At 50.0% G+C, this 26,323-nt stretch overlaps 1 protein-coding gene across 1 annotated transcript in view; it reads left to right on the top strand.

The window, feature by feature from the left end:
• Window positions 1-297: 297 nt before the first annotated feature.
• Window positions 298-26,323, top strand: part of ZAN (zonadhesin) — a gene marked incomplete at both ends in the record, with an annotated part of 30,516 nt that continues 4,490 nt past the window's right edge. Inside the window, 34 exons of the mRNA XM_079789709.1 lie at window positions 298-312; window positions 2,652-2,746; window positions 3,641-3,693; window positions 4,190-4,336; window positions 4,516-4,787; window positions 4,970-5,057; window positions 6,079-6,355; window positions 6,500-6,555; window positions 7,681-7,865; window positions 9,856-9,997; window positions 10,167-10,283; window positions 11,686-11,810; window positions 12,036-12,181; window positions 13,010-13,153; window positions 13,863-13,967; window positions 14,080-14,249; window positions 14,961-15,163; window positions 16,381-16,522; window positions 16,801-17,048; window positions 17,288-17,468; window positions 17,764-17,875; window positions 18,239-18,333; window positions 18,635-18,811; window positions 19,838-20,046; window positions 20,279-20,420; window positions 20,850-21,097; window positions 21,196-21,360; window positions 21,562-21,686; window positions 22,027-22,337; window positions 23,719-23,930; window positions 24,429-24,570; window positions 24,894-25,141; window positions 25,624-25,753; window positions 25,953-26,124. Coding sequence (XP_079645835.1) covers window positions 298-312; window positions 2,652-2,746; window positions 3,641-3,693; window positions 4,190-4,336; window positions 4,516-4,787; window positions 4,970-5,057; window positions 6,079-6,355; window positions 6,500-6,555; window positions 7,681-7,865; window positions 9,856-9,997; window positions 10,167-10,283; window positions 11,686-11,810; window positions 12,036-12,181; window positions 13,010-13,153; window positions 13,863-13,967; window positions 14,080-14,249; window positions 14,961-15,163; window positions 16,381-16,522; window positions 16,801-17,048; window positions 17,288-17,468; window positions 17,764-17,875; window positions 18,239-18,333; window positions 18,635-18,811; window positions 19,838-20,046; window positions 20,279-20,420; window positions 20,850-21,097; window positions 21,196-21,360; window positions 21,562-21,686; window positions 22,027-22,337; window positions 23,719-23,930; window positions 24,429-24,570; window positions 24,894-25,141; window positions 25,624-25,753; window positions 25,953-26,124 — 5,399 coding nt within the window. The remainder of the gene's footprint in view (window positions 313-2,651; window positions 2,747-3,640; window positions 3,694-4,189; window positions 4,337-4,515; window positions 4,788-4,969; window positions 5,058-6,078; window positions 6,356-6,499; window positions 6,556-7,680; window positions 7,866-9,855; window positions 9,998-10,166; window positions 10,284-11,685; window positions 11,811-12,035; window positions 12,182-13,009; window positions 13,154-13,862; window positions 13,968-14,079; window positions 14,250-14,960; window positions 15,164-16,380; window positions 16,523-16,800; window positions 17,049-17,287; window positions 17,469-17,763; window positions 17,876-18,238; window positions 18,334-18,634; window positions 18,812-19,837; window positions 20,047-20,278; window positions 20,421-20,849; window positions 21,098-21,195; window positions 21,361-21,561; window positions 21,687-22,026; window positions 22,338-23,718; window positions 23,931-24,428; window positions 24,571-24,893; window positions 25,142-25,623; window positions 25,754-25,952; window positions 26,125-26,323) is intronic.

Genomic DNA, 26,323 nt, shown 5'->3' with positions numbered 1-26,323 from the left:
ATTTTGTTTATCCATTCATTTGTCTATGGACACTTGGGTTGCTGCCACCTTTTGGCTACTGTGAATAATGCTGTTATGGACATGGGTGTACAAATATCTGTTCCAGTCCTTGCTTTCAATTCTTTTCAATTTTCTCAATTCTATATACCTAAAAGTGGAATTGATGAACCATATGGTAACTCTATTTTTTTGAGAAACACTGTGTTTTTTTAATACTTGCATAATATTCCTTGAATATGATCTACTGGCAAACATTTGGGTAATCTCAATTATTTTCCTATTGTAAACAATGCTGCAATGAACATATTTAAGGTATGTACATCTTTATGCAAATAAGCATGTATTTCTGTGGGAAGATTATTAGAAAGGTAATGCTGGGTCAAAGATAGGCACATTTGGAAGTTTAATAGTCATTGTCAAATTAACTTCTAAGATGTTTTCACCAATATACAGTCTTATCAACAATGTATTTGAGTGTATCTACTTGCATACTGACCAGCACTCAATGCTATCAATCTTTTTTTTAAAAAATTATTGGTTTTTAGAGAGAGACGAAGGGAGAGGGAGAGGGAGAGAAAGAGAAACATCAATGTGAGAAAGAAACATCAAGTGGTTGCCTCCTGCATGTGCCCCAATCAAGAATTGAACCGGTGACCTTTCAGTGCATGGGAGGATGCTCAACCAACTGAGCCACACTGGCCAAGGCTCAATGTTATCAATCTTTTATTTATTTATTTATTTATTTATTTATTTATTTATTTATTTTTAAGGTTTTTTAAAAAAATCTTTATTGTTGAGAGTATTACAAATGTCCCCTCCCCCCCCCCCCCCCCCCCCCCGCCGCCCCCGTTAGCCTCCTCCACCCAGTTCCTGCACCATCACAGGTCTTCACCACCCTATTGTCTGTGTCCATAGGTAATGCATATATGCATATAAGATCTTTGGTTAATCTCTTCCCACACACCCCTCACCCCTTCCCTTTGAGATTCATTAGGCTGTTCCATGTTCCCATGCCTCTGATTATATTTTATTCATCAGTTTATTTTGTTCATTAGATTTCTTGTTCATTTATTTTGATTTTTAAATTCAGTTGTTGGTAGATATCTATTTATTGCCATTTTATTGTTCATATCTCCTTCTTCTTCATTCTCCTCCTCCCCTCCTCCTCTTCCTCCTCCTCCTCTTCTTAAAGAATACCTTTCAACATTCCATGTAATGCTGGTTTGGTTGTGATGAACTCTTTTTGCTTTTTCTTGTCTGTGAAGCTCTTTATCTGACATTCAATTCTAAATGAGAGCTTTGCTGGGTAGAGTAATCTTGGTTGTAGGTCCTTGCTTTTCATCACTTTGAATATTTCTTGCCACTCCCGTCTGGCCTGCATAGTTTCTGTTGAGAAATCAGCTGACAGCTGTATGGGTGCTCCCTTGTAGGTAACTAACTGCTTTTCTCTTGCTGTTTTTAAGATTCTCTTTGTCTTTAACCTTGACATTTTAATTATGATGTGTCCTTGATGTGGGCCTCTTTGGGTTCCTCGTGTAAATCTATTTCTTTCAAGGTGAAGTTTTCTGTCATTATTTCTTCAAATAGGTTTTCAATATCTTGCTCTTTCTCTTTTCCTTCTGGCAGCCCCATAATGGGAATGTTGGTACACTTAAAATTGTCCCAGAGACTCCTTACACTATCTTCATATTTTTGGATTCTTTTTTCTTTTTGTTCATCTGATTGTTTTTTGTTTTTTTTCTTCCTCATATTCCAAATAATTGATTTGATTCTTGGAATCCTCTACTGTTGAATCCCTGTAAATTATTCTTTATTTATGTATGCTTAATTTCTGACTGATCCTTTTTCATGTCTTTGACATTCTCACTAAGATCCTTTCAATCTTTTAAATTGTTGTCAATATGGCAACTTAATTTGCTCAGCATTTCTTTTATTGCTAGTGAAGTAGAGAATACTTTCCAATACTTACTGGCTGCTTATATTTCTTCTGTGACTTGTCCTTTTCAATTATTTGCCAATAAGGATTTTAGCCTTCACTTTACTTGACCTTCCTATTGCCTTTGCCACTGTTGTCAGCTATAGAATTTCAGGTTTGAAGTTATTTTCTGTTGGAATTCTGCAGACAATGTTCCGCTGACTCTTAGAATCCACAGTTGCCATGCTGATTCCTGATACTTAGTATGTGACCTGCTTTTTTCTGTCTGAAAGTGTTCAGGATTTCCCTTCACCCCAATATTCTGAAATTTTACGACAAGCCTTTCATGGGTCTCTTTGCATTCATCATACCAGACTCTTAAATCAAGAGACTCATGTTTCGGTTCTGGGCCATCTTATGTAGTTTTTCTGAAGTAATTTCTTTTTATCTTTTTTGAACTATTTTGGTTGGACGCTAGACATCCTAGACTGACCCTCCAAGTCTCTCTTTTCTTTCTCTCTTGTTTTCCTTTTCTCTCACTCTCATTTTATTTCTCTCGATTTCGATTTATAACTCTTCTATTTGGATTTTAAATTTCAGCCATCATAGTTTTTATTTCTAGTTCTCTGATTGTTCACTTTTCATGGCATCCTTGGAAGGATACCCGGCAAGGAGGATCAGGACTATTTAAAGTAGCCTGGGCTCCTTACTCTGCCTTCCCCTTGTCCCCTGAGAGTTGACTCTGAGGTCCCACATGGCTTCGACAGTCTGGACTCTGGTGCTAATGATGGGGGCTGCCTGCAGCCAGGGCTACATGCCCACCTCGGTCTGGTAAGCTGGGCTCAGGGGGTGACTGGGGTTGGCTCTGAGGAATAGTGAGGGGCAAAGTTGGAGGGGCAAGCAGACTAGTGATGAAGGGCACAGCCCTGGGGAGGAAGATGGGAACCCCATGGGATTGAAAGAGGACGAACAGAAATAAGGGGAGTCCCACAGCCTCAGAGCCGGGAACTGAGGGGTGTGAGAGCTCAGTGGGAGCAGGATGGAGCCGAAACATGAGGAAAGAGGGAAGAGGTGTAGGGCTGGCTGGGGTGGCAGGTCTGAGAATGGCAGAGGAGAAGAGAGACGTCAAATCATCAGAAAATGGACAAAACCTAGAGCAGACCCAGTACATGGGAGAGACTTCAAGTAGGAAGCATGAAATGCATGGCTCAGCATCCTGGAGCTCATTGGGGGGTGGGATTTGAACAAGTGGAACTTGAACAGCTAAAACCAAGGACTCTTCTATGTGGCCCACACCACCTGAGGAGGGGCAGGGACTCCTCTGTAGAACTTGGAAGGAGAGGAGGGGTGGTCCCTTTGTTAGTCCTACGTTCAGTTGCGTGTAGCTGGGGCAATATCACCCCCACCACACGCCTAACAAAACAGGACCCAATATAGTCCCTACTTTGTGGGGAAATCTGGGCTATAGGACAAGAAGATCTCAACCCAAGGGAAGGAGATTCCCCAGGTATAAAGTGGTTCCTCCTCACCCAAGATTCCACCATGCCTGACACCCAGGGCATAGAGGGGTAGAGGGTACTGGCAGGGATGTGAGGACCTCTCAGGGAAGATACCTTTTTGGAGAGAGATGGGAACTTAAGGTGAACTCACAATTATTGAGGCTTATAATTCTTGATATTGACAAGGATTACATTTTGGGGGTTTTTTTTCCAAATCAACCTCAAGGACTGAGAAGCCTCCAGACCAGAAGCCAGTTGCCCGAAGTTCTAAGGACAACTGTGAGTTGAAAACCAGGACTGCTCAGACTTTCTCTCCCTTCCAGGGTGGCCACCCATGTGCCGTCCAGGCCAGGCAATTACATAAATGTGTGAAGGGCAGCCCTTAGGTGACAGAGGGTGGAGGGAACGGTGGAGGAGTACAAGCCTTGCCTAAAAGAGTCACATTCAAAGGAACAACAACAACAAAGTGTATGCTGCCCAGGCAAAAATCTGTCTGGCTCCCCGAATCCAGCCCCTGGACCTCAGTTTGTGACTCCAGACCTAGACGTTCTGCCCTGCTCACCCCACCCACTCCACCCACCCCACCCCCGCCCTGAATTTCTCCTAAACGGTGACTTATTTCTCAGCTTCTCTTTCCCAAATCTCTGCTCTGAACCCTAATCTTAGTGGCTGCCTTCTCTAAGCTTAGCAGTGTTGCTAACACCTACCCGCCTAGTTTGGCTCTGCAGCTAGACCTCTCCCCTCTCTTGGCTTCACGGTGGCCTTTTCTTCCTAGCCATTATCACCCAGTGTGATTTTGAGGACAACTCCAAACCCTTCTGTGACTGGACTCAAATATCCACAAATTATGGGAACTGGATTCGAGCCAGTGGGCCCTCCATCATGGGCAGCACTGGGCCCACCGGGGGTTACCCCAATGGAGGTGAGAAGGCCTAAAGTTTACGGAGGCAGCTGGGAGGAAGGCACAGGCAGATCTGGGTGGAGGGAGCAGGGAAGGAGCTGGGAGTGGGCATCTGGGCTCTGGGAAAGGGTTGGAGCAGCCCGGGGGGGGGGGGGGGGGGGGGCGGCAGGGCCTCACTGTCCTGGGCTCTGCCTCCCCAGAGGGCTACTACCTGCATCTGGACTTCGGCACCTCCCAGCAGGGCAGGGTGGCCCGCCTGCTCAGCTCCCCCATATGGGAGCAAGGCCCTCTGTGTGTGCACTTCGCCTACTACATGTTCGGGCTGTCGTGGGGTGCCCAGCTCAAACTGCTGCTGCTCCCGGGCACCAAGAGCAGGCACCCCAACCTGCTTTGGAAACACATTAACATCCAGAGCCCCTCCTGGATGCCCACCACTGTCACTGTGCCCAAGGGGCATGTCCTGCCCACCCAGGTAAGGCCAAGGGCAGAGCCTGGGGACCCACTGGGAATCTTGGTATCAGGTGTGGGGGGCCCAGAAGGGACTGGGACAATGAGGAGGTGTGGAGGTGGCTGGGCCATCTGAACTCAGGCAGGAAACTGGGCGCCTGAGGCAAAGGGGCTCACGGGGTGGGTGATCCTTCCTCCCTCCCACAGCTGATATTTGAAGGAGTGAGGGGCAGCCCTGCCTCCCTGGACATCTCTCTGGATTCTGTCTCTGTCCGTCGTGGCTCCTGCAACAGGGGTGAGTCCCTTTCTCTCCTTCTTTCTTCCCACCTCACCATCTGGGTAGGGTGGCAGGAGTAACTTAGGAACCATGACCTGGTTTCTTGTAAAACTGAGTCTCCTTGCTTCTCTCTACCTTCATACCCTGTACCTTTGGTTCCTGAAGCAGCCACACCTAAAGGGAGGTTCTCTTTTAACAGGGAGCTGTGGTGGTGCTGTCCTGGGTGACCAGCCATTACAGTTTGCCCTGGGCTGTCCCCTGTCTTAGCATTGACAGTCGTACATCTCAGGGAGCACATCAGTCCTGGCCAAGCTGGAATGTTTGGTCACCCTGGACGCTACCCCAGATCCATCCAGAATTAGCTCTCTAAGCTGATGTTAGACATGTGAGGGTTGCAAATTCAAAGGAAGGAAAATTCCAGAAGCTGGATGCAGGGAGCTACCAGTTACTGAGCACAGGCACTGTGCTAGATGCTCCCCACACATAATCTAGTTTACAGCATGCGGGTACTGTTGTTCCCAGTTTACAGATGAGGAAACTGAGGAGGGGGCAGTGTAAGTAATCTGGGCCAGGAACAGCCGCTGGGGAGTGGAACCGCAGCTGGCTTGAAAGCCTTCCATGGCTCACAAGACCCAGATTGGGACCCACAATTCTGACTCCAGATGGGGGTGTACTTTGTGGAGCTGCCTCCTTTTAGAAAAAGCTAATCCTCCCTCCTTTCATTCACCTGTGGTGGGGTCCAGAACACCTTACTTAAGGAACAGGTCCCTAGAGGGAGGACCAATATCCTATTCATTTTATGTTTTCTGCATCTGGCACAATATCTGACATATATTAGGAGTAGTGTTTGTTGAGTGTTTATTGAGTGAAGGTTAGGTTGGGAGTAGAAGGAAGAATATGAATGCTACACTTTTGATCCCATCCACTCCAATTAGATGTGAATGAAGAGGGTAGTGGTATGATTTTGACTGAACTTCAGGGATTTTTTTTTTTTTCTTTGCAGGACCTGTGCCAACAATGCTTCCTTCCAAATACCCAGTTCCCCTTACTGGCTCTTCTGAGACCTCTCTCTCCACGGAAAAACCCACACCCCCCACTGAAAAACACACACTCCCCACTGAAAAGCCTACAGTCCCCACGGAAAAACCCACACTCCCCACTGAAAAGCCTACAGTCCCCACTGAAAAACACACACTCCCCACTGAAAAACACACACTCCCCACTGAAAAACCTACAGTCCCCACTGAAAAACACACACTCCCCACTGAAAAGCCTACAGTCCCCACAGAAAAACACACACTCCCCACTGAAAGGCCCACAGCTCCTACCACACACACACCCACTGAAAAACACACACTCCCCACTGAAAAACACACACTCCCCACCGAAAGGCCCACAGCTCCTACCACACACACACCCACTAGGCCTACAGTCTTGATGATGCCTCTTAGTACTACTAGTACCTCCATATCTACTATGACCTTGGCCACCACTACACCCCCTAGACCTACTCCAGGTATGTGATCATTGGATAAAGAGCTAAAAGCAAGAGACAATGACTAGGAGAGAGCATTAGGGAAAGGATGCTTCAAGTAGAAAACTACAGTCTTAGAGAAGGATGGATCAGACATGGGGACTTTAGAAAAAATAATGAGGACTGACTACACTGAGTGAGAGGGAGAGCAGGGCACAGGTGGATGGGGGTATTTGGGACTCAAGCAGGGCTTTATTCTTATTATTACTATTCATCCTCTTAAAGTATACAATTCATCCCTGGATGGTTTGGTTCAGTGGATAGAGTGTTGGCCTGAGAACTGAGGGGTTCCGGGTTTGATTCTGGTCAAGGGCACATGTCCGGCTGGGGGCTCATTTTCCAGTGGGGGTAGTGCAGGAAGCAGGCAATCAATGATTCACTCTCATCATTGATGTTCCTATCTCTCTATATTCCTCTCCTTTCCTCTCTGAAATTAATAAAAAAGATATATTAAAAAATAAAGTATAAAAATCAGTGGTTTTAGTATATTCACAAGATTGTGCAAACATTATCACTTTCTAATTCCAGAATGTTTTCATAACCATCAAAAGAAACCCTATACCCGTTAGCAGTCACTCCCTATTCCCCTTAACCCCCCAACCCCTGGCAACCACTAATCTACTTTCTATCTCTATGGATTTACTTGTTCTAGACATTACATACAAATGGAACCATATAATATATGACTGGTTTCTTTCACTGAACATAATATTTGTGTGTTTAAAAAATATTTTTATTGATTTCAAAGAGGAAGTGAAAGGGAGAGAGAAATAGAAACATCAATGATGAGAGAGAATTACTGATTAGCTGTCTCCCGATGCCCCACACTGGGGATCAAGCCCACAGCCCAAACATATGTCCTGGCAGGGAATTGAACCATGACTTCCTGGTTCATAGGTTGACGCTCAACCACTGAGCCATGCTGGCCGGGCTGAGCGTAATGTTTTCAAGGTTCATTCATGTTGTAGGACTCCATTTTCTTTTTCTTTTTTTTGCTGAATAATACAGACCTACTTCTTAGAGAAGAAGGAGAGTAGATGAGAGACAGGAAGTCTCCCCTAGGGAAGCTGTAGAGTGTAGGCTTGATGGAAACTGTTTCCCCTTTAGCAAGCTGCCCCCCAAATGCCCATCACGAATCCTGCGCCTGCCCAGCATCCTGCCAGAACCCCACACCCAATTGTGGGATCGCCTGCAAGCCCGGCTGTGTCTGCAATTCCGGCTTTTTGTTTAGTGACTCCCACTGCATCAACGCCTCTTCCTGTAACTGCTTCTACAATAATAATCACTATAAGGTAAGACCAATGGGATGCCCAGGTCCTCCAAGGGAGATTGCTAGTGGAACACCTGAGTTCTGGTTCCATCTGCTTCCCTGGTGAGGTGAATTTGGATCCATGGAACAGGCCAAAGGGGTCAGCTCTCAAGCAGTGGTAACACAATGATGGAGTTATTCATTCAGGTTGTAGTTTTGATTGGCATCTCTGTTCATATAATAAATATTTGTTAAGCACCCACTTTGACCGGGCATGATGCTAAGCTGTGCAGATGATTCCATTATCCCATGGTTCTGTGCTAAGTGCGCCTAACAGTCTGGATCTCTCTGTACTTCTCTGTTCCATACTGGCAGCCTTGATGCATTAGACACTAGACCAACCAGGTGATGCAGGGCCCTCATTTCCATCATGAGGGAAGTTTGGGGTCCCTGAGTACCTAGGGAGCCCTGGATGTTGAGTAGAGCTTCTGGCATGTATTTCAGAATCTTCCAAAGGAATTTGCAAATCCTGATAGAAGAGGTCAAAAGAGAGGAGTTACTGTTCTTATATCCCCTTGTCGATGCCCACCCTGGGGGAACATTTGTCTGGAACAGAGGCTCTAAAGGGGAAGAGGTTCTGGGCCAGCACTGTCCAAAAGGGATAGCATTCAAGCCACACATCATTTTACCTTTCTTAATAAACACATTAAAAAAAAAAAAAAGGAAACAAGTTAAACCAATACTAATAGCACCTTAATCCCAAATAATCTGACTTCAACATGTAATCAATATTTATTAATAAGATTGTTTACATTCCTTTTTTTCCCTACTAATAGTCTACAAAACCCAGTGTATATTTTACACTTACAGTATATCTGAATTTGGACCAGCTACATTTCAAGAGCTCAGTGGCCACGTGGCTAATGGCCACTGTATTGAACAGAGCCTCCCTAGAGTCAGGCCAATCTGAGCTTGAATCCTGGCTCCAGCACTTTGCTGGATGACCTTGGGCAAGGTTCTTTACCTCCTCAAATCTGTTTCCATACCCACAAAATGTGCACAATTAGATTTTCTACTTCATAAGATGGTTGTGAGATGAATTTAGATCCTGACACAGACCAATTACTTAATACATGTTAATAATAATAATGACTATTAACAGTGTATAACTATTGTTTGCAGCCTATTCATTAACAGTGCATTTCAGCTATTTATTAGTGTCCAGTGCCTCTTCTCAGCTCCTCGTGTTCTTCCTTTTGGTTGTCAGCGTTCCTAATTGTCTCTTCAGGGGCTACTTCCTCCTTAGCCCACCTCCCTTACCAGTCTCCTGGGTGTCCCTGTGTCAGTGTTAGCATTAGCCTCAGCTGCAGCCTGGGTAGAAAGATCTGTGATAGCTGTCAGTATCAAGCATCTCTTCCCTGCCATGGAAGACATATATTAACTTATTATATATTCACTTATGCATTCGGTGAATGTTTATTGAGTACTTTGAACCCTCCTGGCACTGGAGTCACCATGAATAGGGCATGGTCCTTGCTCTCCTAATACTGTCTGATTCTTTGGGACACATTGGCTCTTCATTCAACAGGTATTGACTGAATGAGAGCTCTCTGCCAGGCACTGTGCTGTGTGTTGGGGCTTAAGTAGTGAGTGAAGATAGACACGGTGCCTCACAGGGGGATTATAATCAAACAATCCCAAAAGTAAATATGAAAGTGCAATTGTGGTAAGTCCTGGGAAGGAAAGGTACCCAGAGCTATGAGGCAGACCCCTAGTCAGGGAGGTCTGAAGAGTCTTCCTGGGAAAGTAGTGTCCCTTGAACTGAACCTGCTGATGCCTAAGAATGACTTAAAAGAGGGATAAGGGAGAGCATTCCAGGATGAGAGAACAGCATGTGCAAATGTGCTGTGGTGGGCAGGAATACCTAGTAGGGAGTGGGAAGAGGAAAGGGTTAGGGCAGGTGCAATGGAGGAGAAGGGGGCTATAGCATGGGATGACATATAGTGTTGTAACCCCCGATCCCTTACTCCCAGCCTGGGGCAGAGTGGTTCAGCTCCAATTGCACAGAACGATGTCACTGTTGGCCTGGCGGTCGAGTACAGTGCCAGACCTTTCAATGCAAGGGAAACAAGGTGTGCCAGCAGAAGAACGGCCAGTATGAATGTCACACCTATGGTGAGACCTGCCCCTTATTCTGTCCCACCTGCCATCCTTTCAGAGTGGGTGTGATACCAGGGTTCCAATCCCTCCCTTGACAAGAAAAGCCCCTGGGAGGCAGGTGAGGTGGCTGTGGGACCTGGCATGGTGAACCTGTTTCCCAGGGTCCCCTTTCTTCCCTCAACAGGCTCTGCCACCTGCTTTGTCTATGGAGATCCTCATTATCTCACCTTTGACGGGAGGCGCTTTAGCTTCATGGGAAAATGCACCTACATCTTGGCCCAATTCTGTGGCAACTCGACAGGTAGGGTTGCCCCTACAGTCTGGGGAGGGGGTGGTATCTGACAGAAAAGTTGGGCATGAGAGCAAATGGGAAGAGCAAGAAAAGTAAGGGTGGACATGTTCACCTCAGAAGCAGGACTTTCTCAAGACCAAACTACTTGGGAAAATGCACCTTAAGACACTTCTCTTTTTTTTAACCTAGGGTGGGTGGGAGATTGGATTGATAGATAGATGCTTGATGATAGATAGATAGATAGATAGATAGATAGATAGATAGAGTAGGCAGAGGAGTGATGGAAAGATTGAGAGAGAGAGAAAAAATGATCAAGCAAATAGGGTAAAATGTTAACATTTGCAAAATCTGGGTGAAGGCTGTCCTGGAATGCTTTGCACTATTTTTGCAATTTTCCTGTAAGTCTGAAATTATTTCAAAACAAAAAATTAGTGCTCATGTCCACACCACATATAGCAAAGGAAAAGAAAGAGAAGAAAAAAAAAGAAAAAATTTAGGTTCATGAGGCACATAAATGGTAAAAAATCTGCACATTCACATCAAAAGGATCTTCCTCAGATTTGGAAGTTGCATGCATCTGATCAAAGTTCTTATACAACAAATCAAAGATATCTTCAAAATTTCAAAATCTAATGTTGAAATATAAAGTAGAATGACAGTTTTCAACAATCACCATTCAAGAGATATAGTATTTCATTATGAAAAGAGTGAGAAAGGAGATTAGGCTTGGTCCTCAGACAAAACCAATGGTGTTTATACTTCAGTCTCCAACCCTAACATGTACAATGCCATTCTTTTTTTTTTTTCCTTGCAATTTCTTTTTGTTGAATTCATCGAAGTGACATGGGTTAATAACACAATGCCATTCTTGAATTTATCTCCCATGTTTTCCTTCTAATAACTAAATTAAATAGCATGTGTTAATTGTAAAATATAAAAAGCTAAAGGTTTGGTTGTTTATTTATTTATTTTTGAAGATTTATTTCCATTTATGTGAAGACACTGTCCATTGTGGCCCTGCAGCCACCCCCACATTTCTTCCTGGCCCACTGAACCTTGATTTGGCCAAGACACTTCTCTTTATCAGTTGCTTCCTTGGCCAACTTTTATTCAGAGGCTAACCTGGCACAGTGGCAATAAAGGGACAAGAGAAGTAACACAAGCTCTCCCTCGGGAGGACATCCCTGTCCACTGAGGTGGATTGGCAGCACACCTTGACAGACTGTTCTGGAAGAGGCAGACAGTCACGTCCCACTCACACGGGGTCCAGGCTTACCTCTTAAACTACAAAGCCAGTGTCTCTGAACCCCTTTATCCCCACAGTGTCAGGAGTGGGGCGCTCCCTCAGGGGGTGCTCAGAAATGCTTGTTGAATGAGCTCCTGGGTGCTTTTCACTCCTCTCCCCAACCAGAGCCCTTCTTCAGGGTGGCGGGAAAGAACGAGGAGGGAGCACAGGAAGGCATGTCTTGCCTGAACAAAATCTACGTGACGCTGCCGGAGACCACCATCACCTTGCTCAGGGGCAGGCGCACGCTGGTGAGTCCATTTTTTGTTCAGCTCTGCTGGGGCCACCTGGGGGCTGCTGCAGCCTTGTCCTGGCCAGTTCCTGCAGCTTCCAGACCCTCTCAGGGACAGGCTCCAGAGCACTCCCAGTGTAGATGTCTTCAGGATTGCTGTGAGGGCGGATGTGGGAGGGTTCCGGAGCGTCTTCCTGACCCTCGGATCTGTCTCTCTGTCTCTTTTCTCGGCCTCTCTTTCCAGGTTGAGGGTCAGCAAGTCAACCTCCCGGCCATACCTTCTAAAGGCATCTTTCTGATTTCAAGTGGGCGATTTGTGGAGCTGCAGACTGCGTTTGGTTTGCGGATAAGATGGGATGGTGACCAGCAGCTGTTTATGAGTGTGCCCAGGTGAGGCAGCTGCCACTTCTCCCTGCTCCGCTCCTGCTTCTCCCAGGACCTCCAGTCCTCTTCACTTTCCATTCCAGGCACTAATTCTCAGTCTAGCTCAACAGGCAGGCAGGCCTCCCTTTGGATGAGGAGACAGGAGGAAATGGTTTCAGGGCAGTGGATAATAGCAGGATATACTCACAATGCTTTGGGAATGTACTAGACGGAGTCACTAATGGGCTGTGGGAGCTTTCAGAAGAGTGGTCACTTGATCCCAGTCTTCAAGGAAGGCTCATAGGAGAAAGAAAGACTTTATAGAAATAGTGATCAGCAAATGCAAGAAAAAACTGGAATGTCTTGGGACCAGCAAAAGGTTTATTATGGACCTGGCTTGTGTGGCTCAGTTAGAGCGTCGTCTTGTGTACCGAAGGGTTGCGGGTTTGATTCCCTGTCAGGGCACATACTCAGATTCTAGGTCCCCAGTCGAGGTGTGTGCATGCAGGAGACAATCAATTGATGTTTCTCTCTCACATTGGTGTTCTTTTTCTCTCTCTCTCCCCCTCCCTTCCTCTCTCTGGAATCAATGAGAGAGAAAAAGGAGTTAGTTAGGCTGGAATATGAAATGTGAGCAAAAGAAGGGGAGGAGCGGAGACTGTAAAGATGGCTTGGGGGTGAGGGCTGTGAGGTCCTTGTGTGTCTGGCACTTGGCATGGAACCCTTGATCTGAGTCTGCACCTCTTTCTTCTCTGCCCGCCTCACTCATCCCACTTTGCTGTGGTCCCTCACATAACTAAGGCCCCTTCCTTCCATTAACGCCTCCTCCTCACCCTGCGCCCCCCCCTCCCCCAGCACTTACTATGGCAAACTCTGCGGTTTATGTGGCAACTATGATGGCGACAGTAGCAACGACAACCAGATGCCTGATGGCAAGGCAGCACGCAATGAGGAGGAACTGGGCGTAAGCTGGCAGACAATAGAGGATACGGAGGAGGAGTGAGTGAGGACGTCTCCATCTCTGTCACCGCCCTCCTGCTCCTTTGTCCCTTTTACGAACCAAACACCCTGGCTGGAACCACCCTCCTCCTCCTCCTCCTCCTCCTGCGCACCCCCACTTCTGTCCCAGCCAAGTCCATGAACTCGTTACCACACGCGCACTCATCCCACCCTGCTGTGATCCCTCACATGATGAAGGCCTCTTCTTTCCATTAATGCTCCCATGTCTCTCTGCCCCCCGCAGCACCTACTCTAGCAAACTCTGTAGATTCTGTGTCAGCCATGACAGCGACAGTAGCACGCGTAGCAACAACAATCAGTTACCTGATGGCAGGCCAGCACAACAGGAGGAGCTGGGCAACAGCTGGCTGGCAGCAGACAATATGGAAAGGAAGTGAGTAAAGACGTCTCCATCTCTGTTGGCAGCCTCCTTTGCCCCCTCGGGCTGGCATCACCCCTCTTCTCCTCTCCTTCTGCACACCCCCACTTTTGTCCCAGCCTCGTCCATGAACTCATTACCAACATGCTCACCCTACCACCAATGTTCTTCAGACCCCCTCTTGCTTGTCCAGCTCAGGTTTCCATCTTCTTTAGGGCTTGGTGTTCAAGTATTCTCTACTAGGGTTGCTGAGAACCGGGAGACTGCTGGGGTAGGGGCCGAATGGAGGCAAACTTTGGCTCTTAGGGCATTTGGGGGTGTCTCTTCTAGGTGCCAGTACAAGGCAAATCCCCCATCTTGCAATTCAACCTTGCAGAACACTCTATCGGGGCCAGAGTTCTGTGGACGGATCACAGTCTTCCATGGAGCCTTTGAGTATGAAGGGGGGCAAGATGTGGGGGGAGTGGCGGGGGTTGGGGGTCTTCCAAGACAAGAAGCTCTGCCCTCTCTGCGCCCTCGCTCCCTCTGACCTGGCCTCTCCCTGCAGGACATGTCTGCCTCACCTCATGGCCTCTTTCTTCTTCAACAACTGCATATTTGACATGTGTAAATACCAGGGGCTGCAGCAGATGCTGTGTGTCCATATGGCAGCCTTGACTGAGGCCTGCCAGGCTGCTGGCTACATGGTGAAGCCCTGGAGAGGACCCCAGTTCTGCTGTGAGTTGTGCAGAGAAAGAAGCGGGGGCGGAGGGGTGGGTGGGTGGGCAGTGCTTCCTTCAGACACAGATGAGAGCAGAGGGCCAGCATATAAGAGTGTTAGCACAGGCTTGGGAGCACCTGGTTTAACCCCTTCACTTCCACGTGTGGATGGGGAAGTCTGCAGAATCAGAAATATCCACTGAGAAAACCACAGTCACTTATAAACTCAGAAAGCCTTCCCAGCTGCCTGAGCTGTGCAGAGCAATGCCTAGGGGTGTATGCTTGATGCACACATAAAATACAGACTTGCGGCTGGGAGGTTGCACCATGACTGCTGCACACCTGCTGATGATGACCCAGCTCTCTGGAAAGATGCTTTAGGGCAAGGCCATGCCCTTGTTCAAGGCCACATGGTGGTCCCCTAGCTCTCCTTCCACCTTGACCATTTATGTTGGGTTTGTCTGCATGGCACACTCTTGAGGTTCTTGGATCAGTCTGCTCCCACAGACCTGGCTCTTGGTCGTTCCCTGCAGGACCCTCTTCCAGGCTTAAGGTAGACACTGAGTTACTCAGTCATGCTGCTCCCAGTTCCTCTCTTCTTCTCAACATGGGCAGAAGCCTCTAGTTGTGGGCCTTCTGAACTCTGGATTACGAACTAGATACGGACCTTCTGTCCCTTGTCCTCGGCTGGCCTCACACCTTTCTTACCTGTGCTTCTCCTTCCACCAGCTCTGGACTGCCCACCCAACAGCAAGTACACCATATGTGCCAAGCAGTGCCCTGAGACCTGCCACTCCAACTTCTCTGTCATGTCCTGCCAGGACCGATGCGTGGAGGGCTGTGAGTGCAACCCTGGCTTCGTCCTCAGCGGTCTCCAGTGCATCCCCCAGTCCCAATGTGGGTGCCTTGACTTCATGGGCCGCTACATCATGGTGAGTCTCGGGCTGGGCCTCTTGGCCATGAAGCCAGAAAGCCCTCCTCAGGCATTTGAAGAGACAGCAAGAGAGAAGGGGGTGTGGTAGGGCCTGCATGGCTGGGATTACGGACATTCTGGCTTAGTTCTCCTTTCCCTTTTTCCTCATTTACCTCTAGTACTTTTTAAGCAGACTGGGATGAAATCAATTACTGCTTACACTACCTGGCAGAGCCTGAGACCCCTGCTGTTCTCCCCTCCCATCTTCCCTGCCTCCGTGTCCCTGAGTCATTTTCTTGCATCTGTGTCTTCCCTGCACTTTTTCCAAACACTCTTCTCTCCTACCAAGCCCCCTTTCTCTGCTGAAGGACTTCGGCTCCCTCCTGGGCCCCTGTCTCCACATTTTTCTCAGAGGCAGCATTTGGAGTCAAATCCTCATCTATATTGTTTCTCTCTTCCTTCTTTGCCGGTCCTTCAATCACCCCAAGTCCTGGAAATGACACTGATGTCTGTCAAAGCCATCTACCACCTGAGGCCCACTTGGATCTCCTCCCCTTGGCCCCCGTTCCAGGCCCACTGAACACTCTCTCTCTATGTCTTGCCTTCCTCTCAATTTCACCTTCTTTTCAGCTCCTTTCACCCAGCTCTGCCTCCAGCCATCTATGCCTGTTGGAATTCTTCACCTCCTTTGAGGCCCTGTTGAAATGCTGCCTCCTCCTAGAAGCCTTCTTGACAGGCAAAATCAGAAAGCACCTCTCTGGTCTCTTATAGCAAGCACTTACTGTCTGTTTTGAAGGCAGGAAACGCTCACTGGATGCCCTGCTTGTCTTCTTTGGGTGCATATTGTGTTGGAGTACATGGTCTATCCCTTTATTTGTTTACTGCCCCCACTGGGTCATGAGTTGCATTATGGCAACTCCATCCAGTTCGTTACTAAATTCCTAATGCTTGGCACCCTGCAGACATAAATATCTGTCAAAATAGTGAAGGAACAAGCAGATGATGGAATTATTGGATTAGTGAGTGAATGCCAGACTTTTGTAACTACTCCTGGAGTTTTGGGCAATGAGCAGCCCAACGGTCTTAATAGCTGTGGGTACTGAATAGCACTGAATAATCAGACCTGGGAATAACCTCTTTTCCTCCCTCCCTTCCTTCCTTCCTTCCTTCCTTCCTTCCTTCCTTCCTTCCTTCCTTCCTTCCTTCCTTCCTTCCTTCCTTCCTTCCTTCCCCCAGGTAGGGCAGCAGTGGTTTTCGCCAGACTGCAAAGAGCTTTGTATCTGTGAGGGCAACAGCAAAATTCGCTGTGTGCTCTGGAGGTGCGAGGCTCAGGAGGTCTGCAGTCAGCAGGATGGCATTTATGGCTGCCATGCCACAGGTGAGCAGTCAGGTGGAAGGTGAGCAGAGGGGCTGCCTATGCAGCCTCAAGCAAGGGCATGACCTTGCCCTAAAGCAGGCTCCCCAGAGAGCTGGCGCAGATCCAGGGGCTGGAAGGCAGTTGCCCAGAACCAAGCAGTGTCTCCAAGGACCCAGAGAGTGAGGTTGGGGTAGTCACTGTTCTTGACCTCTCCAAGCCAAGCTGACCACCCCAATGTGGACTCACCAGGATGGAACCTCAGGGTTAGTGCACCTCTGACCCCATCTCGTCCTTCCCAGGGTCTGCCACCTGCACTGTCTCAGGGGATCCCCACTACCTGACATTCGACGGAGCCCTGCACCACTTCATGGGCACCTGCAGCTACACCCTCACCCAGCTTTGCTGGCTGAGGTCCTTCGACAACTACTTTGTCGTGAGCACCACCAATGAGTTCCGAGGTGGGAATGAGGAGGTCTCCCATGTGACCGCCGTCCACATACAGGTCTTCAAACTCAGAATCTCGTTGATCAAAGGCTACAAGGTTGTGGTACGTGCCTCTGCCTGCCTCCGGGGCTCCACACTGACCAGTCTGCTAGGACCTCCCCTCTGCCCCTCCTTGCCTGCAGACCTGCCTATCTGGCTTCCAGAGCCCCTAGGAGTTCCCCACAGCAGGTCCAGTCCCAGGTCCTGAGACACACCCTCTGCCCCCCTCCTGCTCCCGTCTTGGTCCTGTTGTTATTCTTGTTCCAAATGCCTTTCTTTGCCATGTCCTCCCTGCCTCTGCAGCTGAATGGTCGCCGGGTGACCCTGCCTGTTTGGCCTGCCCAAGGTCGGGTAGGCATTAGGCACAGTGGCTTTTTCATTTTCCTCTACACGGATTTGGGGCTTCAGGTTCGCTATGATGGGAACCACCTGGTCAAAGTGACAGTGCCCTCCACCTATGCTGGCCGGCTCTGCGGGCTGTGTGGTGAGTTCCTTGGGCGCCTGTAGGCAAAGCCAGGACAACAGGAAGGAGCCTGTCCCATTCGTTGCTTAGCCACACACTTAATTAGGTGTCCCAAGTTCTTGTCCACTGCTGCCTGGGTGGAGGGCATTCGGCGTGAGGGTGGGTGTTAAGGGAAGCTCAAGGTGAAGAAGACGTTAACCTTAGTCTGTGGAGTGCGGAGTGAAGGAGCCTCATGGGGGAAGGAAAGTGGTGGTCCTGGGGCTGGGGCTGCTTGTAGGATTCGTCTGTGGCCTCTGTTAACTGCTCCCTCCTCCAGGAAACTATAACAACAACAGCTCCGATGACAATCTGAAACCAGATGGAAAGCCTGCAGACAACTCCATCGAACTGGGGGTTGCCTGGAAGTCAAATGAATACTCTGAATCTGGGTGAGCTGGGAATAGAGGGGAGATGGACCCGAGAAAGAGCCTCAGCAGGCAGCCTGCAGGTGTCCTCCGTGTCCCCAATCTCTCCGATCCCGGATGTGATGAAAGGTTGTTGGGACCTCCCGTGCCCCTGCCTGCTGACCTCTCCTGTGCTTACTGACCTGTCTCTTTGGAGAACCTTTGGGCAGTCTGTCCTGAGAAGGAGCCTTCCTTCCCTCTGTACCTTCTGACCCTCCCCCTTGAGGGCACAGCTTTGTTCTCTTCTCCGGTTCTTATTCACGTCCCTGTTTTTCTCTATACTTTTCAGTTTGTGGGAAGGTTCCTCCAACCGTAAATTTCTATCCTTGCCCCCTTTTTTTGGGTTAGCTGCTTCTTTGCGGGTGGCAAGCCTCCCAGATGCCAGGAGAATGGAGTGGCAGACACCTGGAATAAGAACTGTAATATCTTAATCAACCCTCTGGGTAAGCCTCATCCCCTGCTGGCTCTTTTTACCTCCCCCAGGGCCAGAGAAAGAGGAGGGGGACTGGTCAGAGAGGCAGCAAGAGAGACATGAAATAGAAAGTCAGGAGGAAGTGTGAGAGGCAGTGTGCACCTTCTAGGGAGCCTGAAGGATAAGCTGCTTTTATGCCTCAGGAAGTAGGTTCTCAGTAAACACAGGTTTTGATGAAAATGGATGTTGAATCTGCCCCAAGCAGCCGCCTGGTTCTGGTCCCTTCCCAGGCTTCTGCTCTTCTCTCACACACCTATGGTTTCATCCTCCAGGCCCCTTCTCCCAGTGCCACAAGGTGGTACCCCCAGACTCCAGCTTTGCCAGCTGTGTGCATGGCCAGTGTGGGACCAAGGGTGATGCCCTGACCCTGTGCCACTCCCTGCAGGCCTATGCATCCCAGTGTGCACAGGCCGGCCGGCCGCCTGTCTGGCGGAACAGCACCTTCTGCCGTAAGTGGCCTGACCATCACTCCTGCAGCCTGGAGGAGTCCCCGCGGCCCCCCCCCTCCGCCCCCAGCCTTGACCTCTCCTCCTTTCCCTAAGTTCTATTCCTCTGATCTTCCCTTCACAGCCTGGTCCTCAGCACCCACGGGGGACCCCCTCTGTTCTCCATTTCCAGTCTCCCCAAGCCCATCCCTCATCCTCTACTGCACCGGGAGCCTCCTCCACCTGATTCTCACCTCACCAAAAAGTTCCACCCTCATTTGGTTACTGCATCTTTCCCTATTACCTAGGCCAGCTGTTTCCTTTCTTCCTGTCTTTCCCAGGAACTCATTTAAAAAAAAAAAAAAGCATGTAAAATATGCCATTTTAAAGATTTTTAAGTGTCCAGTTCTATAGCATTAAGTACATTCACATTGTTATGCAACCATCAACTCCATTCATCTCCGGACCTTTTTCATCTTCCCAAACTGAAACTCTGTCCCCATTAAGCACTAACTTCCCATTCCCCCACCCCTAACCCCAGGCACCCAGAATTTTCTTCTCTGTCTCTATGAATTTGACTGCTCTAGGGACCTCATGTATTTGTCTTTTTGTGACTGGCTTGTTTCACTTAGCATAATGTACTCAGGGTTCATCCATGTTGTAGTATGTGCCAGAATTCCCTTTTTTAAGGCTGAATCATATTCCATTACATGGATTGACCCCATTTCATTTATCCACTAGTCCAGTGGTCAGCAAACTCATTAGTCAACAGAGCCAAATATCAACAGTACAACGATTGAAATTTCTTTTGAGAGCCAAATTTTTTAAACTTAAACTTCTTCTAACGCCACTTCTTCTAAATAGACTCGCCCAGGCCGTGGTATTTTGTGGAAGAGCCCCACTCAAGGGGCCAAAGAGCCGCATGTGGCTCACGAGCCGCAGTTTGCCGACCACAGCACTAGTCTAATACACATTCCCAAGAACTATTGATGCCCCAAGGGCAGGGAGGTGGAAATCACTCAGCCCTTCCTAACACTGGTTTCTTCTTAGCTCTGAAGTGCCCTGCTGGCAGCAGCTACAGCCCCTGCGCCAACCCTTGCCCAGCCACCTGCCACACCCTGAACACCCCACAAGACTGCCCAGCAGCACTGCCCTGTGCCGAGGGCTGCGAGTGCCAAAAAGGCCATGTCCTGAGTGGAGCCTCCTGTGTGCCCTTCAACGAGTGCGGCTGCACCGACTCCCGGGGCTCCTACTACCAGGTGAGAGGCCAGACAAAAGGGGTGCCCTCCCAAGCTCTACAAGTTTGGGGGCAGAAGGAATAAGGCAGGCCAGTCCTGGGGGCTGAGGAGTAAGCCCAGAGCCAAAAGGCTGAGAGAGGGTTGCGATGGAGGTAAACACTGAGTGAAGCCAGCCTCACCGGGAGTTCTCGGGGTGTGGGGGGCCAGTCTGTCTCTGGCTTCCAAGTTTCTGTTGCATGCCCACGTCCCACAGGTTGGGGAGAGCTGGTACACGGACAATAGCTGCTCCAGGCTGTGCTCCTGCTCCACCCACAACATCTCCTGCCTCGACACCTCCTGCAAGCCTGAACAACTGTGCTGGGCCCTGCATGGGCTGATACGCTGCCGGAGTTCAGGTATGAGGCCACTGAGCATGCCAGAGGACCCCCCAGCCACCAAGACAAGCTCTCCCCAATTTCCCCTTATACTCTCCTCACTGCCATCTATCTGGAGCACTCCAGTTTGTGGCCCTGCTGTACAGAGCTTCTGGTGGGGAGAGATGACCACTGCGCTGCCTGCTGGGAAGGACTCCTTGAAGTCAGTCACTCATGGTTCTCCCATAGCCGATGTGGACTTAGATGGGGCATTAGAAGTCTCTCCCGGGCAGAGTAATACCCGTCCTACCCCTCAGCCTCACACCAGCCTAGCCCTTGTTTCTTGATTCTTTTATTTTGTCTTCCTTCCCTTTGGAGGCCCCTTGCCTTCACACCCTTTCCTTGAAGGTGAGGAGAATGCCTGTTCTTGATGGAGGCTGGGCACTCCTCAGCCACCTCTCCCTCCTGCAGGGATGGGAGTGTGCCGGATCGCAGACATGTCCTACTATGTGAGCTTTGATGGCCGTTATCATGCCATCAGGAGCACCTGTGCTTATGTCCTGGTGAAAACATGCCACTTCACTATGCACCTGCCCTTCTTCAAGATCAGTGGCGAGAATGAGGAGCGGGAAGGCCAATCCCCTGCTTTCTACCTCCGCCAGCTCAATATTAGCATCTTTGATTCCCTGATCACCCTACAAAAGGACCATCATGTGCTGGTGAGCTGGGCGACACAGGCAGGGACAAAGGAAGCACGCTGTGGGGAGAGGGCGCTCTGGTCCTTCTTCCTCCTCGCATGCCCTACTCTCCTCTGCAGATCAATGGCAAACAGGTCACCCTTCCCTCCAACAACCGCGTCAAGGGTGTCAGCATCTATGCCAGTGGCACCTACACCGTGCTCAGACATTACATTGGGCTGCAAGTGAAGTTTGATGGCAGCGGGTTCTTAGAGATCGAAATCCCTAGAGCCTATTATGGAAAGGTGAGGAAAACACCTGGCTCTTGTCCTCGGGGTGTCCGCACCCCCACAAGGGGTGGGGCCCTAGACCCAAGATGGCCCTGCCCAGAACAGGAGAGGGATGGCAAGAGCTCCTTTCTCTTTAGAGTGGGAAAAGGGGGTACTAAATGAGAAGTGCTTTCCTGCCCTGACCCCGCATGCTGAGACTCCCCTCTGCCCACCCAGGTCTGTGGCATATGCGGAAACTTCAATGATGAGGAAGAGGATGAATTAATGATGCCCAATGACGAACTAGCCCAGAACGACATTGATTTTGTGCATAGTTGGCAAGATAAGGAGGCCAACCCAAAGTAATGGTCCCCGATATCTTTCTGCCTTTTCATAGGGACACGAGTTGGGATTCTAGAGAATGTGGCACACCTGGGGCCGAGAGCGCAGGGCCTTCCTGTGTGTGTGTAATGTGACCGGGAAGGGCTTCTGGGTTCCGGGAACCTATTTGGAGAAACATGCAAGTTTTCTTTTCTTGGCTTCAAAACATGGGAGGGAACCGGGGCTGCATGGAAGGTGGCCAGAGCTCAAACCAGCTTCCCAGTGAAAACAAGGGGTGTCTTCAGGGTCCTTAGGGAGCACCAAGTAATCTTCATGGGTAGGGCAGTGGCTGTCCCGATGATGACCCCGTCCCCTTCCCAGTTGCCAAAAAGATGACTTAATAGACGAGTGGATGAAGACCAAAGCAGGGTATCAGGAGCCTCAGACTGCAAACTGCAAGCCGTCTCACCTAATGAGAGCCATGAAGCACTGCAAAGTGGCCTTTCAGACTCCGGCGTGGACTAAGTGTGCCGCCCACGTGGCCCTCACGCCCTTCCTGCTGGACTGTATGCACAACCTCTGTGAGTTTAGAGGCCTAACCCATGCCCTCTGCGACTCTCTGCAAGCCTTCGGGGCCGCCTGCCAGGCCCAGGGGCTCAAGCCCCCAATCTGGAGAAACAGCAGTTTCTGCCGTGAGTGTCCTCTGTGGTTATCCCAAATAGTTCCCAAACCCTGTTTCTGTCTGTGGATCCCTTAAAGCTGTTCTCCTTTCCAATTACTTCTGACCCATTTCTGACCTCACTGTCTCTGAGGAGCACTGTTGAAATAACCTCTTAGCCCAGGCCCCTCCCACCAGGACAGGCCGGGCGGCTTCTCATCTGCTTCACTAACACGGTCTTTCCGAAGGATATGTGATCGTGTTACTCCCCTGCGTGGCTGTTGTCTGCAATATTAGTCCAAGCTCCTGCCTGAGATGTTTGGGATCCTGCACACTGCCCCAGCCTCTCCTCACTCACCCCTGTCTTGAGCATCTGCCATCACCTGCACCCAATGACCGCATTCCCCACACAGCCCTGCTTTCCGCACCCTCCCTGCCTTTATACACACTGCTCCTTGCACCTAGAAAGTTCTCCCCCCCTCCTGGCAGACTTCTAGGCGTCCTTCTGGAGCTCTTTTCTTTAAAATTTCAAAAAAGAGATTAGTCATATACCATAATATTCACTCCTTTTCTTAAAATATATTTTTATTGATTTTAGAGAAGAAGGGAGAGGGAGAGAGAGGTAGAAACATCAATCATGAGAGAAAAATCATTGATCGGCTGCCTTCTGCATGCCGGACATTGGGAATGGAGCCTGCAACCTGGGCATGCGCCCTGACTGGGAATCGAACCCGTGACCTCCTGGCTCATAGGTCCATGCTCAAGTACGGAGCAACACCGGCCGGGCTTCACTCCCTTTAAAGCGTTCAGTCCACTGGCTTTTTGAATGTTCACAAGTTTCTGCAACTGTCACTACTACCTAATTCCTGGAACTTTTGAAACTTAAAACAGTGATTGAATTGTTTTTAGTATGCGATGCATTCATATGGTTCAAAAACTTTAAAAGTATTAAGAGTCCTAGTGAAGTCTCCCTCCCACCCTGACCCCATGGGTGGAGTGCCTAGCTTGCTCTTATCAGTGCCTCAGTATTTTCCCAAAGGTCTTTATGCACATACAAACATACAAATTTACTTTCCTTATTTTCTCACCAATAGCCTTTGAGACCCAGTATTTTGCACTTTATTTTTTTCACGTGACAATCTGACTTGGCGATGCTACTGTATCAGATATTCTCTTCCGTGTCAGATAGCCACGTCCCACTTGGTTTTGCAGCTGAGTACTGTTCCATTATTCTATCATAACCCATTCACCATCATTTATTTAACTAGTTTCCTATTAATGGACTTTCCAGTTGTTTCCAATCTTTTGTCTCCCGTGCTGAACTGGGACAGCCATTCTTCTTCCTTCCTTCCCTGGGGCCCTGGCACATCGCCCACGATCACTAAGTCCTTCCCCTTCCCCTTGTTTCCCCCCAGCTCTGGAATGCCCCACCCACAGCACCTACACGTCCTGCGTTCCCTCCTGCTCACTTTCCTGCTGGGACCTGGAAGGCCAGTGTGATGACACCAAAGTTCCCTCCACCTGTGAGGAGGGCTGCATTTGTCAGTCTGGCTACGTGCTCAGTGAGCAGCAGTGTGTGCCCAGATCTCAGTGCGGCTGCAGGGATGCCCAGGGCCGCTCCCTCCCCGTGAGTGGGGAAGGAGGTTGGGGTGGGACCAGCACATCTTGAGGATGGTACTCTCTCCTTTCCTCAGCCTCTATCAGCCTGGGGTGCCCTGTCTGTGTGGCTGGCCCTACCTGGGGCAACAGGGCAGGATGGTCTCCAGCCACGCCTGGGCTGGGGGGCTGGGGGGGTGTGGTTTGGATCTGAGGAATCCAAAACTTGGGATACAGCACAGTCTATTGGAGGAGCATGGCCTTGGTTTGAATCCTAATGGTACCACTCAGGGGACTGTGTTACCTCAGTTTCCTTATCTGTAAGACGGGGCCAGTAGTTAACTCCTGAAGAACACATGTAAGACACCAAGCACAATGCCTCTAGGGGGTGGTACAGAGACATAAGTGTGTGGATGGCTCCATAACTGCCTGTAGCCTGCGCCAATTAAGCTATTTAGACTGTGGGTTGGGGCTGAAGGGGCGAGAGGAAGGAGAACTGATTCCCTTGCTCTTCCTATGGCTTCCACAGACAGGGAAAACCTGGCTCTCCACTGGCTGCACCCAGAACTGTACCTGCAGAGCAGGAACCATCCAGTGCCAGCCCTTCATCTGTCCCTCTGGCTCTCACTGCGAGTCCAGCTCCAACGGCAGCAGCACCTGCACCCTCCACAGTAAGGGAGGCAATGGGAGGTGGATAGAGGCTGCAAAGCTCTGCAGAGAGAAAGCCAAGCTCAGGCATGGGGCGGGCCTGGGTTCTCTGTGGCTCCCTGCGAGTCATGACCTTCTGTGGGATTCACTCCTTTAAGGGCAAAAAGAGGGAACCGGATGAGGAGATGCTCTGGGTTTTTAATGGGACTGAGAGAGGGGAAAGTTTCAGCTTAGGTATCAAGGGGGCTCAGGGCTAAGGGGGGGGGGGGCGACAAGACCGGGGCAGGATTCTGGGGGCCGTTATATCTGGGCAGGATGCCTTCTCAGTGTTGGCCCTTCTTGGCAGAGTTGGAACGTTGCTTGATTTTCGGAGACCCCCATTACCGCACATTTGATGGTGTTAGCTACCACTTCCAGGGCCGCATGACCTACATTCTGGTCAAGACCGTGGACACGCTCCCCAGGAGTGTGGTGCCCCTGGTTGTGGAGGGACGCAACAAAATGCATATGCCCCTCAGCCAGATCTTCCTGCAGGAAGTCGTTGTGATAGTCTACGGCTATACAGTCCAGCTCCAGGCTGAACTGCAGCTTGTGGTAAGAGGCGGGCCAGGCCGGGAGGTTCTGGGGAGGCCACCTGGAGCCGGTGAAGCCTGGACTCCGTTCCCTGGGAAGTTTCTGTCAGCGGCTGCCTGATTATAGAACTCGGAGTTGGTGTCATACTCATGTCGTGGGGAGAGGCAGTGGAGGGCATGTGATTAAGCAACAGGCTGGAGAGAGACGGGAATGGGAATAAGAGAGAAAGAGAAGAGAAAGCCTGCAATGAGGAGGTGGAGCCGCCTGAGGAACTACCAGGGCCATCCACTCTGCTAATGTTTTTGCAAGAAAGGGGCTGGGGCTGCAGAGGCAGCAGATCTCTGGGAGGCCTTTGCCACACAGACAGCGAAGCCTACTGGCGTGTCTCCTTCCATGGAGCAGTGACACAGAGAGGCACTGAGCTGTGCCGAGAGAGGCAGGGCCATAGCTGCAGGGGGACAGGTTGAGGCAGGGCTCCCCCGGCTCCTGTCTTCCCTCTCCAGGTCAACGACCAGAAGATGGACACCCCCTACAACCCCAACAAGCAACTGCAGGTTACCATTCGGAGCCATCGGCTGCATCTGATCACTGATTTTGAGTTGACTGTCAGCTTTGATGGAAAGGACAATGCAGGTACCTGAGGCTAGGGACGGGATGTTTCTGGGATGGAGGGCGGGGGGGGGGGGGGGGGGGGGAGGACCGCATCTTAGACAGACCTAGCATGGTGAGAGAGCACCCCTGCCTGGGAGTGGGGCCCCGAGCTCCAGTGGAGGCCCCAGGAGGGTGGGAAAGCAAAGAGGTGGGGAGTCCTGGATGCCCCTTCCTTCTGCAGTGATCTCCCTGCCCAGCACGTACCAGGGGCTTGTGTGTGGCCTGTGCGGGAACTTTGACAAGAACCAGAACAATGAATTTATGCTGCCCAGTGGCGCCCTCACTCAGAACCTCAACAATTTCGGCAACAGCTGGGAGGTGAAGACCAAGGGAGGCCTTCCCCGCTTCTCAAGGTGAGAGGGTCGGGGCTCGGGGCAGGGAGGCCCGGCTCCGGGGCATGAGCAGCAGCCCAATATCTGTCCGCGCCCCGCTCACCCCACATTCTCAGCAGCGGAGGAAACCCGAGGCGCGTGCCCGGACGCACTTGCCCGATTCTCCTAATCCGGGGGGTGGAGGGGCACCTGTGCCCACGCCCTCCCCTCAGTCCTCCCT

Source organism: Cnephaeus nilssonii, assembly GCF_951640355.1.
Source record: "Cnephaeus nilssonii genome assembly, chromosome: 2".
In the NCBI taxonomy this organism is placed as follows: Eukaryota; Metazoa; Chordata; class Mammalia; order Chiroptera; family Vespertilionidae; genus Cnephaeus; species Cnephaeus nilssonii.
This window is presented reverse-complemented; position numbering and strand designations above follow the sequence as displayed.